The 14,836-nt window shown below is 34.6% G+C and overlaps 1 protein-coding gene across 2 annotated transcripts; it reads left to right on the plus strand.

The window, feature by feature from the left end:
- Positions 1-9,592: 9,592 nt before the first annotated feature.
- Positions 9,593-14,603, plus strand: LOC129953278 (MAP kinase-activated protein kinase 2). Of its 2 annotated transcripts, none has more exons than XM_056066292.1 (7): positions 9,593-9,936; positions 11,062-11,233; positions 11,286-11,425; positions 13,549-13,613; positions 13,674-13,880; positions 13,939-14,354; positions 14,414-14,603. In XM_056066292.1, exons 2-7 carry the CDS (start codon positions 11,075-11,077, stop codon positions 14,495-14,497), a joined length of 1,071 nt encoding a protein of 356 aa, XP_055922267.1. In that variant the 5' UTR covers positions 9,593-9,936; positions 11,062-11,074; the 3' UTR covers positions 14,498-14,603. The 2 variants fall into 2 exon arrangements, with proteins under 2 accessions (XP_055922267.1, XP_055922268.1); XM_056066293.1 differs by lacking the exon at positions 9,593-9,936 and adding an exon at positions 10,886-10,949.
- The last annotated feature ends 233 nt before the right edge of the window (positions 14,604-14,836 follow it).

Here is a 14,836-nt window from a genome sequence, read left to right on the forward strand (position 1 = left end):
ATTTTTTTATTCGTGGCGCATTAAACTAGATAGGAATTGACAAGTGCGGTATAGCTGTCAAATTTCCATTTAAATATTTTTCTTAATTATTTTACTATTCTTGCAAAGTGGGGTAAGTCTGACGAAAAATCCAGCTCCAGATTTAATATTAAATAAAACATAAATCAATTTATTTACAATGAAATGACAGAAAAAACCAGAAGATATTTGTGTTTTGAAAACCCCAATATTTCCACCTTTTAAGCACTATTCACATGAGCACGAACAACGAATGAACGAATTTTCGTCGATTTTGACATTTCTTCTTTCACATGAGAGTTTTTAATTCGTCACGAATGAAGCTTGACAAGAAGCCACAACCAAACACCATTCACCACCGAAACCAAAACAAGAATGGTTTTTTTAGGTTAAGTACACGCGATTATTTTATTCGTAGCGAGTGTGGATAATGTGGAACGCGAATAAAGTTAGACAGTTCGTATCAACTACAGTTTTTTCGCGACGAATAAATTTGTTTTCTAAAATTTATTATTCTATGATATTGAAAAGTAAAAGTATGCATCATAAATCAAATACAAACTATATTGCTATCGTTTTGTTAAGAATTTGTGTGGAAATAGGTCTTCAAACGTATATGAACAAATATTTTTTAATTCATTCGTCGTTTGTTGGGTCGCGCTCATGTGAATACTGCTTTGCTGTATAAGATCGCGAACAATATAATAAAAGCATGTTCATGAAAACAATTAATAACCAGACCACCCAATTTAAAAATCAGCAAGCCTCATAAAATACATCGAGCAACCAAAGCTTATGGTCGATTTACATCTGCACTTCGAAGTCTGCAGACAAAGAGGATGCAAAATATTAAAATAACACTGGTTAGCTAGAGAGAGGAGATACAAAATATCGAAGTCTTCAAAAATGTACGTTATAGGAAATCGGATTATAGTACAAATAATCATATATGAATTTATTAATTTGAATTAAATGTAAACATGTAAATAGTTAAGAGACGGCATCATATGGTCTGGATACCCTGATGCCTTTCTAAAAATAATTTATAAATTAAGTTTGTAAATTATTTCAATAAATAAATAAATAAATAAAATGAATTTTTCAATACCAATCATATATATTTGATTACAGTGAAGAAAAAAATCATAGCATCTTCATCTGCAACAGTGTAACCACTACGTTAAAAGAACACTAAAAGGACCTTAAAAGCGTAGGAAGTTTATTGGAAGAATCTGAATTTAAATCATTACATTTTCCATAAAACTTATTGCAAGTGTTCTATCAAAAAGGTAGATATAGTATATTATAGGAAGTTAAAAGAGATACAACTGTTGTATTCTCTCCCACTTTCAGGTTTTTACATAGTATTTACCCTTCTCTCTGTTTTTGTACATAATGCATGTAAATCCAATTTATAGTTGTTATAATTTTTTTTTTAAACACTCTTACAACATTTTGAGAATCTATAACTTTTTATTCCCTTACATTACTACGTCCCACTTGACAATATCTCGATTAACAAATTAAGAAGATATTAAACCTGTTCTTATGGATATTATAAGATGAAGTACTATAGTTAAATTGACTCAGTAAATTATGATATGGAATTTTTTTGAATGGATGTTTGACTGTTTTTCCATAGAATTAGAAATGAAAATTATGTACTGATTGATTGAAAATCGAAAAAACAATTTTTTTTCATTAAATTTCCTGAACAGTAGATTTTCTTGCTTAAAAGTAACTGGAATCATTCCGCTGATTTGTGTTACAATTTCACACAATTTTAATGACAAATGTTACTGAACATTTTGTAGGTAAATTTCACTTATAAATATAAAGTTAGCTTTGAAATGTGGTGCCCTTATTTCCATACTTTTTTAACAATATTTGTCTGCTTTGACAATGGAATAGATACATTTTCAAAAGTTTTTTATTATTCACAAGACTTTACAGAAAAATATTATATTTGGTTATTGTCTCCAGTTTTTGTTATATGATGATAAATTTGTTTTTAAAAATAAATCACAAATATATGTTTTTCCTTATTAAAAATATTATTTATTTATAAATGAACTTCACAACTATTGTTTTTATATTTTAAAATCGAGTAAACGTGTTTCGGGTGATTCTCCCTTACTTAAGGTGGCCCTAAAGTCCACCGCTCTACATGGCCAAGGCGTCTAAGCCATTGGACTTTCATTATTTTAACTAGGTGTCAGTGTCACTGTATATCGTTATATTTTCTCTTCCGTTCTCCATCTATGCAGACGGGACCAAAAGAATTTTTCTCTCGAAGCATCCTAAGACGCTCTCATCTTTCTTTGACAGGGTCCAGGACTCTGCGCCATAAATTAGAACCGTGATGATGAGTGTTTTTTAGATGGTGATTTTAGATGTGGAGAGGACTTTACTACTGAATTGCCTTCTGAGTCCAAAGAAGCAGCGATTTGCAATAGTTCTTCTTCCTAAGTGCCTAAGTAGACAAAGCCCTCAATTACCTCAAAGTATTGCTCTTTTGTCTAACACGTCCTTGTTCAGTGTTCTAAAACACAGCACTGACATCACACTTTGATCTTCCAATTATGTAAATATCATCTGCGTATCCGAGTTATTAAATGGACCTTTGGAAGAATGTGCCTCTAGTGTTGACGGTTGAGTTTTGCACAATATCCAGAACGATATTGAAGAAGTCGTATGACAGCGCATCGCCTTGTCTAAAACCTTTTTCAAAATGAAATGCATCGGTGAGATCTTTTCCGACCTTGATAGAGCAGCGTGCATTCTCCATCGTCATTCTGCACAAACGGATAATTTTGACAGGGATGCCAAAACTAAATATTGCTATGTAGAACTCTTCCCTATAGATGATGTCATACGTGGCTTTAAAATCGATAGAGAAATCCTGGGTATCGATTTGAAGTTTCTGGGTTTTTTCCAAGATATGCCGTAGTATGAATATTTAGTCGATAGCGGACTTTCCTGGTCTGAAGCTACACTGATAAGAACCTATCGGGTTGTTGACGAACTGCTTCAGATGTTCACATAATACGGCAGAGAGGATCTTATATGCAATGTTATGCCTCTGTAGTTGGCGCAATTTAGAGGGTCTTCGTTCATATGTATTGTTCAAACTTGGCTGAGATTCCACTCGTCAGGCATGCTTTTTTCCGACCATATTTTACAGATGAGTTGGTACATGCTCCCTATCAAGTCATCGCTCACAGGCTGCTTTAAATAGTTCTGCAGCGATGCCGTTGGCTCCAGCAGCTTTGTTTGGCTTTGTTTTCACTTCACTTCGTCCAGGTAGGGTAGGCGGAATTGTTTATCTGCGTCACCTAGGTTGAGTTTTTCTATGTCCCCTACAGCGGAATTCGGTTTGTCATCGCCATTATATAATTTGGAGAAGTGGTCTTCCCATATTCTCAATATAGACTGAGGTTCTACTACGATGTTCCCCTGATCGTCCTTACAGGCTTCGGTTCGTGGCTGCTAACCTTGGGAGGTTTTTTTTTACCTTTTGATAAAAATTTGCGAACCACATTCCTGTTGTGAAATTCCTCTATCTCCTCGATCCCCCGCTTCTCATACTCTCTTTTTTCCATCTAAAAACCTCTCCTCTTCTTCTTTACCCATTGAAAACTCCTAAAAAGTTGTAGTTGATAGTACCGAGTACTGACCGCAAGGTATGTGAGTGGCATGCTGCATTCCTGCAAACCCTTTGCTTGGCGCAGTATAGGATTTGTACACTAAAATACATTACAATTTTTTATCTTAAAATTCACTGAAGTTTTCTCAAAACGTATGAATAAATTAAAAATAAAATTTAAAAAAAATCAAAGAAATCCCCAACAAAAAAAATCAAGTATGGCAATACTGAACACAAAACATTGAAGAAATGTAAAATCTTGCACATGAGCTACAAACTGCGAACTATGGATGTTCGCATATTTTGACTTTCCTTCTCATGAGCTTAATTTCTATTCGCAGACAGCGACGAATTGTCAATTTATAATTACCCTTTTCAACAAACAAAACAAGAGTGGTATAAATTTGAGGTGAGTTTAGCGCAAACAATTTATTCGTTGCAGTGTGGATGGTATGTGGAACGCGAATAGAGTTTGATAGTTCGTAGCAACCACACGGCAATTCGTTACTACCAAATTATTTTTACAAAATTGTCTCTCATGTGAAAGAAACGTCAAAATCGACGAATATTCGTTCATTCGTTGGTCGTTGGTCGTGCTCATGTGAATAGTACTTACATGAGCACGACCAACGACCAACGAATGAACGAATATTCGTCGATTTTGACGTTTCTTTCACATGAGAGTTTTTAATTCGTCGCGAATGAAGCCACAGCCGAACACCATACACCACCGAAACCAAAACAAGAATGATTTTTTAGGTTAAGTATGTTGAAATTATGAACTGCAAATCAACCTTAAGATTCAGTTCTGTATCTATTATCTGAACATACCTTGTATTTCTTTTATATAAACACACCTTTTAGTATTCTTCCATTTTGAATTGTTTCTTTCTTTTTTGGCGCTTCTCGCTTTTGGATTGTTCCAGACTTCTCTCTTTTATTTTATATTTAATTAAAAGTATTTTATAATTAAAAGTAAAAGCGTTTAATTTCATCATTTATTCCTTGGATTTTTATCAAATCCCTTCAGGTTATGGGCCCAGGAATACTCGTTGGAAAGTATTAATATTGTTTTCTTTTAAGAATATTTTCTGGTTTGTATCAGCCGCATCATGTCGTCGAACGCCATGCCGTCCATCGAAAAACTCACTGGCCGAGAAAATTACAGCACGTGGAAGTTTGCTATGCAGGCATACTTGGAACACGAAGAGCTGTGGCAATGTGTTGAGGGAACCGAAAAGGATGCTCAGAAGATAATAAAAGCAAAATCAAAAATAATTCTCGCCGTCGATCCCATGAATTATATGCATATCCAGGATGCACAAACTGCTAAGGATGCATGGGATAAGTTGCAGCAAGCATTCGAGGATTCCGGTTTGACTCGGAGAGTAAGTCTTCTCAGAAGTTTAATAACAACCCGTTTGGTTGATTATGCTTCAGTCGACGAATACGTCAACAAAATTGTGACGACTGCACACAAACTAAACGCTCTCAAGTTCAACGTTGGAGATGAGTGGGTAGGTACTCTTCTACTTGCTGGTTTGCCAGACGAGTACAAACCAATGATAATGGGTTTGGAGAGTTCGGGAGTCCCTATCACGGGGGATTCAATTAAAACAAAGCTCCTTCAGGAGATTTCAAACAAAAGTAGTAACCGTGAGCCAGAAACTGCTTTGATGATGAAGCCTTGGAACAGACGACGGAATCGTCCACCGAACTCAGTGAGTATGGAAAAGACTCGATGTTTCAACTGCAATGGCTATGGACACATCAGCAAATACTGCAAAAATAAGAACAAGAAGTCGACGCAAAATTTTGACCAACAAAAGAAAACTTTCCTTGCTTGCTGTGCCGTTGATGCCTCCGATTCCCAGGCATGGTATTTGGACTCGTGCGCATCCGCGCATATGACTTCTCATCAAGATTGGCTTGAAGGCAATGCACGTCCATGTACCACCGAGATTTACGCAGCAAATAACGAAAAAATGAAAGCTATTGCTATTGGAGAGACTTTTATTCCTGTGTCAGTCAATAATAAATCAGACACAATAAAAGCAAGTGAAGTGATTTATATTCCAAATATCTCAGCCAACTTGTTGTCTGTGAGCCAAATTGTGAAGCGAGGTCACAAAGTGGAATTCACTTCCGAAGGTTGCAAAATCACTAATGTTGATGGAGAGTTGTTGGCGACTGCTTCCGATGAGAATGGGATTTTCAAACTAGACAGACCACCACACGATGCGTTCCTTGTTCGCACAGAAAATGAAACCGAGTTGTGGCATCGTCGTTTAGGTCACATGAGCCGCAAGAATATGAATCTTCTCCGTGACGGTTTAGCAACTGGAATTCAACTTGCCGAATGCATTAAAGAACCGTGCAAGAATTGCATTAAAGGAAAACAACATCGAGAATCTTTCAAGCACAAGGGTAAGCGAGCCGAGAATTTACTTGACCTGGTACACACCGATTTATGTGGACCAATGGAGACAACATCCATCGGAGGTGCAAAGTATTTTCTTACTATGATTGACGACTGCTCTAAGAAGGTGTTTGTATATTTTCTTAAGGCGAAGAGCGAAACATTTGAGAAGATTAAAGAGTTTAAGAATCTAGTTGAAACCCAGACCGACAGAAGAATAAAAATCATACGATCCGACAATGGTGGTGAATATGTGAGTACGCAACTAAAATCATTCTTGAAGAATTCAGGAATCCGACACCAGCTCACAATTGCTTACACTCCGCAACAAAATGGAGTTGCAGAACGAATGAACCGCACCATTGTAGAGAAAGGTCGAAGTATGCTTTTTGATGCCGGACTTCCTAAAGATTTTTGGGCCGAGGCAGTATCGTCCGCCGTTTACCTAATTAATCGGACACCAACAAATAATCTCCGAAATGTAACGCCTGAGGAGGTTTGGACAGGAAGAAAGCCAGACTTAAGTAATCTTCGAATTTTTGGTTGCAAGGCCATGTCACATATCCCAAAAGAGAAAAGATTGAAATGGGATCCGAAATCTCAAGAGCTAATTTTCACCGGCTACTGTGACGAAACAAAAGGATATCGTCTCGTTGATCCAAAGACAAAACAATTGGTCAGAAGTAGAGATGTCATTTTTTTCGAAAATGAAAATATAAATGTTCATCACACATCCGAAAAGAAAAAGGCCTCAGAAAAATCCGTTGTCACTCCAATTTTGTCTGAGAAGATGAATGTTGTAGGTGCAGATTCGTTTGACGAAAATTATGATGAAGAAGACAGCACGATTATTGAAAACAGTGAGATGATAGTACCAGATGACATTATCGAACCAGCCAGTACAGATGATTTAAAGCAAGAAAGGGACAGTTCACCTGAAGAAGACAGTGATGATCAAGACCGAACCATAATCGAAATAAGCGAACCAGCAGAAGAAGAAAATCCACAGAGGCGATCAAGAAGACCACAAAAACCCAGGACATTTCCCGATTACATCACTTATTTTACTGTGACAAATGATCCTGCCGATCCTATCTCCGTTGAAGATGCTCTTAGTGGACCGAATGCATCATGTTGGAAGACAGCTATGCAAGATGAGTATGACGCAATGCTTGAAAATAATACATGGACCTTGGTAGATCCTCCGCCGAATAGAAAGATACTCAACGCAAAATGGGTATTTAAAACCAAACCCGGAGATGGCAAACAAGTTAAGAAGTTCAAGGCTAGGTTGGTAGCGAAAGGATGTGGACAAGTCGAAGGCATTGATTTCCAAGAAACTTATGCGCCTGTGGTAAGAACTAACACAATCAGATTATTATTTGCTCTTTCTGTTAGATATGATCTCCACCTTCACCACATGGATGTAAAGAATGCATTTCTGCACGGGGATTTAGTTGAGGATCTCTACATCAAGCAGCCTGAATCTTTCGTCGTAGAATCTCAGAAAAATAAAGTTTGCAGGTTGAACAAGGCAATGTATGGTCTCAAACAAGGTAGCAGATCCTGGAACAAGAAGATAGACTCCGTTCTTAAGTCTATAGGTTATATGCAGACGCGTACAGATCAATGTGTTTATATCAAGACATCAAGTAAAAATATTCAAATAGTTGCGGTCTATGTTGATGACCTATTAATTCTCGCTGACGATATCAATCAAATGAAGCATACCAAGGATAAGCTGATGGCAGCATTCAAGATGAAAGATCTCGGCGAAATTTCATTATGCTTGGGTATGAGGATTACGAGGGATCGAGTTAGAGGAAAACTTTGGGTAGACCAATCCGATTACTTGACTGCAGTTATCGAAAAGTTTAAAATGACCGATTGCAATCCAGTGACAACTCCTTTGGATTCTAATCAAAAATTAACTTCAGATATGTCTCCGAAAAATGAAGAAGACCGTGTTAAGATGCAAGATATCCCATATAGAGAAGCAGTGGGAAGTCTTCTTTATGCTTCACAAGGAACGAGGCCAGACATAGCTCACGCAGTGGGTGTTGTAAGTAAATATTTGTCGAATCCAGGTCAGGGACATTGGAAGGCTGTAAAAAGGATCATGCGTTATTTAAAGGGCACAATCAATGCTAAAATCGAATTCTCCAAAAATGATGACTCCGAGTTATTGGCATATAGCGATGCAGATTGGGCAAACGAAGTTGATGATAGGCGTTCAGTTAGTGGCTACATATTGAAAATGCAAGGCGGTCCCATCTCATGGGCTAGTAAACGACAAAGGACAGTGGCGTTGTCGACAACCGAAGCCGAATACATGGCACTATCAGCAGCTTGTCAAGAAGTGCTTTGGGTTCGAAGCTTGGCAGCTGAAATCGATTCATCAATTATATCCAATCCGACTGTTATATTCTGTGACAACAAAGGCGCAGTGGATCTTGCATCAACAGCTGGATTTCGTCCGCGCACAAAACACATCGACATTCGTCACCATTTTCTTCGAGATCACATTGAAAATGAGAACATCGTTGTGCAGTACACTCCAACGGAGCAAATGGTCGCAGACTCCTTAACGAAACCATTATGTGGTAACAAATTTAATTTTTGTAAAAATAATTTTGGAATTGTTTAAATTATAGATTTTTGTTCAAGAAAGGGTGTTGAAATTATGAACTGCAAATCAACCTTAAGATTCAGTTCTGTATCTATTATCTGAACATACCTTGTATTTCTTTTATATAAACACACCTTTTAGTATTCTTCCATTTTGAATTGTTTCTTTCTTTTTTGGCGCTTCTCGCTTTTGGATTGTTCCAGACTTCTCTCTTTTATTTTATATTTAATTAAAAGTATTTTATAATTAAAAGTAAAAGCGTTTAATTTCATCATTTATTCCTTGGATTTTTATCAAATCCCTTCAAAGTACGCGCGATTATTTTATTCGTTGTGAGTGTGGATAATGTGGAACGCGAAAAAAGTTTGACAGTTCGTATCAACTATAATTTTTTTGCGACGAATAAATTTGTTTTCTTAAATTAAAATACATTATAATGTAAAGTAAAAGTAGGTATCATAAATCAAATAGAAACTATATTGCTATCGTTTTGTTAAGAATTTGTGTGGAAATATGTCTTCAAAAGTATGTAAACTCACATTTTGTAATTCATTCGTCGTTCGTTGGTCGCGCTCATGTGAATACTACTTTAGAGAACAAAATGCAAATTTTTTGTCCTAACAAAAGTGTCAATTGGTTTCTTATAATTTAAATGTGTTTTTGTTTGAAATTGACTTTTTGAAATGTGTAACATGTGCAAGGCCCAATTGAACAAAACATGTACAAAATATTGAGACCCCTACCTAACTGTAAAAAAAAATCATGCTGTGGTAATAGAAAGTCACCCTTTATTATTTATTTGTACATATCTATCAAATAAAAAAATGCTTGTCGAAATTATAAAATCTATAAACAATTTTGATAGTTCTTAAAAGTTATCTTCAAATGGAAATGTTGAATCACCCTAACATGTACTATACATTATTATGTTGTGGCCCCTTCACTGGCAACTCTAACTTAAACCGACCTAATGTAACTGTACTGACTACTGACTGATGGGAGGACAGACAAATCCAAATAACAAATCGTCTCACATCTGACTTTGTACACCGCCTAGCCGATAACTGGTTTTGTTTTAATTATTAAATAAACTTACGACACTCAGTTTCATTCTGAATTAAAAGTTTTCTTCCGCGAAATCGATGAAAATTCTAAACTCAACAAAAAATATAAGTTTTTACATTTGACACAAGTCTTATTTTAATTAAAAGGATTTCTAGTTAGGTAATGTGTAGTTTTATCATTTCTTTGTTTTATCGGTAAAATAAATAGCATGTGTAGAATTGTGTTGCTTTTTTATATTAAATATCTTTTTCTTTTATCTCTTAATCATGCTCATACTATACGTCATCATGAAAAATATTTTTTAAGGAAATTGCCTTAAAACAGAATTGTGTGAACAATTCTGAGGTGGAACGAGAAGAGAATCCAATTGAATTGCATGTATTTTTTTCACAACTTCTAAGCTAATAGATAAAAACCAACACAAAATATTGTATTTGTATTAAAAAGAGTGAGAAGTGAATTTGCATTAAACTACGTACTTTATTGCAATTTGCATTTAACCCTAGAAAGATAATCATATTTTTTAGTGCGTGAAAGATAATCATACGTCTTAGAGACGTATGGCACTTATTAAGCGCGTTTAAAGATGACAATTGATTTTTCATCATTATTTCGTATTTTAATTCATTTTATTTGGGTTATTTTAAGTAAAATGAATCAATAATTAAGTACAAAAGAAGTAAAATTTGAGCAAAATTTATAAAAAATCTGAACCACCTTTGAAAACAGAACGAACAAAGTTCTTTATTTTTTAAAGAAACCTTTGAGTTGACTTTGAGTCTTAATATTTGGTAAATTAGTTCATTGAGGGGTAAGCTAACTATAAAAAATAGTTTTAGTAATTTTTGAGAAAAAAAGTTTTTTCCTCATATACTTTTGTTCAGTGCACAAAAGTTTCATAAAAGATAATCATACGTCTCCCAGACGTATAACATAGTCATTACTGGCCCTAATGCATCTTCAGCGTGAATTTTAAGATGCACCATGCAAGCTCTGACCTAGTCCTGAGCGAATATAAAAAACTAATGTAATACGGCTTATAATTGAAAAGATATAACAATTTTTCCCCGCGCCATACGTCCCGCAGACGTAGATTATCTTTCTAGGGTTAAGAACAAAAATAATTAAACATTCTCCTGAAATAAAATAAATACAACACCTATTCCACTGCTGTTAGTGAAGTGATTTATTATGAAAAAAATTCACTCCTCCCAGCCTTTTACGCAAACAAAATATTTATATTTAATCTAGACACTTAATTTTCTTAAATTTATTTCGTTGCAGACAAAAACAAAACATGTTAAAGACAACTACTAGTAATGTAAATGATCGAGTTCCCAAAACCACCCTTCTTGTTGATGATTACGAAATTTCAAACACGGTTTTGGGATTGGGAATAAATGGAAAAGTAGTACAATGCAGTAATCGTAAAACCCAACAAAAATATGCACTAAAAGTGAGTCACTTATGTTTTTTTTTCAATAATTTTATATGACCACTTTTTAAAGGTTCTTTTGGATAATCCAAAAGCAAGACGTGAGGTCGACTTGCATTGGCGTGCGAGTGGCTGTCGCCATATAGTTAACATTATCGATGTTTATGAGAATACATATAGCGGAAACAAATGCCTGCTGGTTGTTATGGAATGGTAAGAATTGGAAATATCTATTTCTAAAATGTATAACTTAAGTGGACATTTTGAATTGAAATAATTTTTACTAGTACTGTGTTGGACAGAAAATTAACACAAAATAATACATAGGTATATACATTTCAAATAAGGCAGAATATTATTTTTGATTGCTTTTGAAACATAGTTTATTGAAAAGTGCTTCATAACAAATAGCTGTGGTTAGTGCAATTGTAGTGGTCTCGGAATAAGCACAATAAATTAAATACTTTTTTTTTTTACTTGAAACTTCTTATGTTCAATAATATTTTGTTGGGAAACCTTTCTGTCTAACCCCTCTACTAGGCGGTGACACCCATGAATAGAATAGCCTTCTATAATTGTTTCCCCAAGTTCTTGTAAATTTGTTGGTTTCCTATTCCTATGGGTTTCAGAAGCCGCGAAGTATGCTTAGAATCGTTGGCATGTATAAATGTCCACAAAAATGGAAAATTATCATCAGCATAGGTTTTCTAGGATGCGCCTATGCTAATTCTGGCCCATTCCATGCTCTATTTTAACAATTAGACATAGACCCTTCCAAAAAAAAGGAGCCTACACCATGATATTACCGTGGTTCACAATTTTACTGTGTAGCGTTAATTAAGCTCTTGCTTTGGTGGATGTCAAACATCACGCATTCCTTCGCAGCCCAAACGGTTGAACTTAGATTTATCGCTTCAAATAACATTTTTCCAAAATATCGAGTTTTCTCCGTATTTAGCGAACTTTAGTTTAGCTGAAAAACGAGGGGTTTTTAATAAAATTCTTCTCATATAGTCTTTTGAGGATTGTCTTGCTGCTTAATGATATTTGACGGTCTTTATGCATTTCATCCCGAATTTCAGCTGATGTCATAAACAAATTCCTTACTTTGCATAAGCAGCGGTTAATCTTTTTGAGGTCAGATATGCAAGACTGTTGTCGACCCATCTAATCAATTAATAATCAAAATTGTACTATACAAACCCCTACAAAAACTACTTTAAATTTTAGATTGTACTGTTGTTTTAGAATTTACACAAAATTTTAACAACTTGTGCTAATTCTTTGCCCACATAAACTTTAGTAATGGCGATTTAATCTTCTGCAATAATACATAAACAAGTGTAAATAACTGTACATTTTCAAAGATCACAGAACGATACAGCATAGATCGTGATGGTGTAAATAGTATTTTAGAATTTCTTTCGTCAACTAGTGAAATATTTTCTTACTAAAACAAAGTGTTTTGTGCTAATTCCCTGTTCAACACTGTATTTAAGATTATTCATGGTAATGAACACAACAAATTATCAGCTCTAAGTCGATGAAATATTTTTTTTTTAAAAAAGAGTTATTCACTCTTATACACACCGGTGGAGTTGTTTAGAATGCCCAATACTTTGATGATTGTTTACAAGTAGAAAAAAAAAATACTAGAAGAGTTTATAAAGACTTTTTTAACGTTACTTTTATTGCGCTTTGAAACAAATTTAAATTCCTCTTAAGTATGTGAAAGGTGAAGGTGGACCGCGCACCTAGATAGTGGGAATTAAAAAGACGAATTGTTTCTTAAAATCCTCTAAGTTCAATATTACATACTTTTTAAATACTTCCTCACGTTTTTCAGAAGTATGAAATTAAAACTAGATTGAAATACAAGAAAAAGATTGTTCTACTCGTACTTTAAAATCTAATCTAAGAATGTATTAGTTCCTCGCATGTTTTTATTACTATTGCTTAACCGCAACACATCCTCTAAAAATAATATGATTTTTCAAAGCAAAAATCTTTTTCTTCTACATACAGTTTAAATCATTTTAGTATCTTACTTAGATTTTGGAAATTCAGTTATGAAACTTTGAAATTAATGCTTTTATGGTTTTAAACAATACGGTTTGGAATGCATTTTTTTGGTGCCGGTTTTCAATTTAAACCGTCCGCTAAAATTTTCAAAAACCTAAATACAAAATACATATATAATAAAGAAGCCACAAATTGGCATATCAATTGAAGGTCGAATAAAACAGGAATAAAGGAAATATGTATATATTTTTGTTTTACTTGTGTTGTGTACTTCCTAAAATATTTTGATGTTGTTCTTTTTTCCGCAAAATCAGTATGGAAGGTGGAGAATTATTTCAGCGAATACAAGACAAGCGAGATGGAGCATTTACAGAAAGAGGTAAATTGTGAAAAGTTTAACGAATAAATTCTAAAATGACTAGTTTGTTACTATATTTAGAAGCTGCACAAGTAATGCATGATATATGCGTAGCAGTTCATTATTTACACAGCAAAGATATTGCACATAGAGACTTAAAACCAGAAAACCTTCTGTATACAACACCCGCTCCAAATGCAATCCTAAAATTAACTGATTTTGGATTTGCTAAGGAAACTTTGATTAAAGACACATTACAAACACCTTGCTATACACCGTACTATGTTGGTATGTTTTTTTGAACTTCTCCGATTCGAAAAACGTAACTTTTGATTTGTAAATTAAGCGCCAGAAGTTTTGGGCCCAGAAAAATACGACAAAAGCTGTGACATCTGGTCGCTTGGTGTGATTATGTACATTTTGCTGTGTGGTTTCCCACCCTTCTATAGTAATCATGGAGAAGCCATATCACCTGGTATGCGATCACGCATTCGTACTGGTCAATATGATTTTCCCGATCCCGAATGGAGGAATGTCAGTCAAGCGGCCAAAGACCTCATCAAAGGTATGCTCAACGTTAATCCAAGTCAACGATTGACCATCGTTCAAGTAATGCGTAACAGTTGGATAGCGCAATACACCCAAGTGCCACAAACCCCATTGCATACAGGACGTATGTTGAAAGAGAGCGAAGATACATGGCCAGAGGTCCAGGAAGAAATGACGCGTTCATTAGCAACAATGAGAGTTGATTACGATCAAGTAAATAATATATTTTTTCAATTAGATTATTTCAATTTCGCTTACTCTCTTTTTTCCAGACACACATCAAACCACTCGATAATTCTGAAAATAATTTGCTCAAGAGACGAAGAAAACTTGAAGAGATTTCACCAAAAGCCTAGGGGTAGGCATCATCGAAATAATTTTTTTTTCTATGAAAATATTTGTATTTAATCGGAGAAAATAATACTAATATAAAAATAATAAAAAGATTCATCAATGCGTTAAGTAATGTGAATATAATATTGTATTAAATTTATACTATAAATACAACTCAAAACTGTACAGTGGGGGAATAAGCATAATTAAGGTTTAAGATTAAAAAAATATAAGTATTACATTATCAAGAAAACATTAATCTTTGTTTCTGAAAAAGACCATTAGTCTTTTTACACAGTCCTTCCTTTCACATTCGTACTATAAATCCCAACAAAAATGTATTGTACTAAAATTATTTCCTA

Source organism: Eupeodes corollae, chromosome X, assembly GCF_945859685.1.
Source record: "Eupeodes corollae chromosome X, idEupCoro1.1, whole genome shotgun sequence".
NCBI classification, from domain to species: domain Eukaryota; kingdom Metazoa; phylum Arthropoda; class Insecta; order Diptera; family Syrphidae; genus Eupeodes; species Eupeodes corollae.

Excerpts from the sequence above, each read along its gene's own strand:
- LOC129953278 (XM_056066292.1), top strand. The coding sequence starts at position 11,075 with ATGTTAAAGACAACTACTAGTAATGTAAATGATCGAGTTCCCAAAACC. Across the intron at positions 13,881-13,938 it reads CTATACACCGTACTATGTTG|CGCCAGAAGTTTTGGGCCCA; the intron begins GTATGTTTTTTT and ends TTGTAAATTAAG. Across the intron at positions 14,355-14,413 it reads TGAGAGTTGATTACGATCAA|ACACACATCAAACCACTCGA; the intron begins GTAAATAATATA and ends TCTTTTTTCCAG.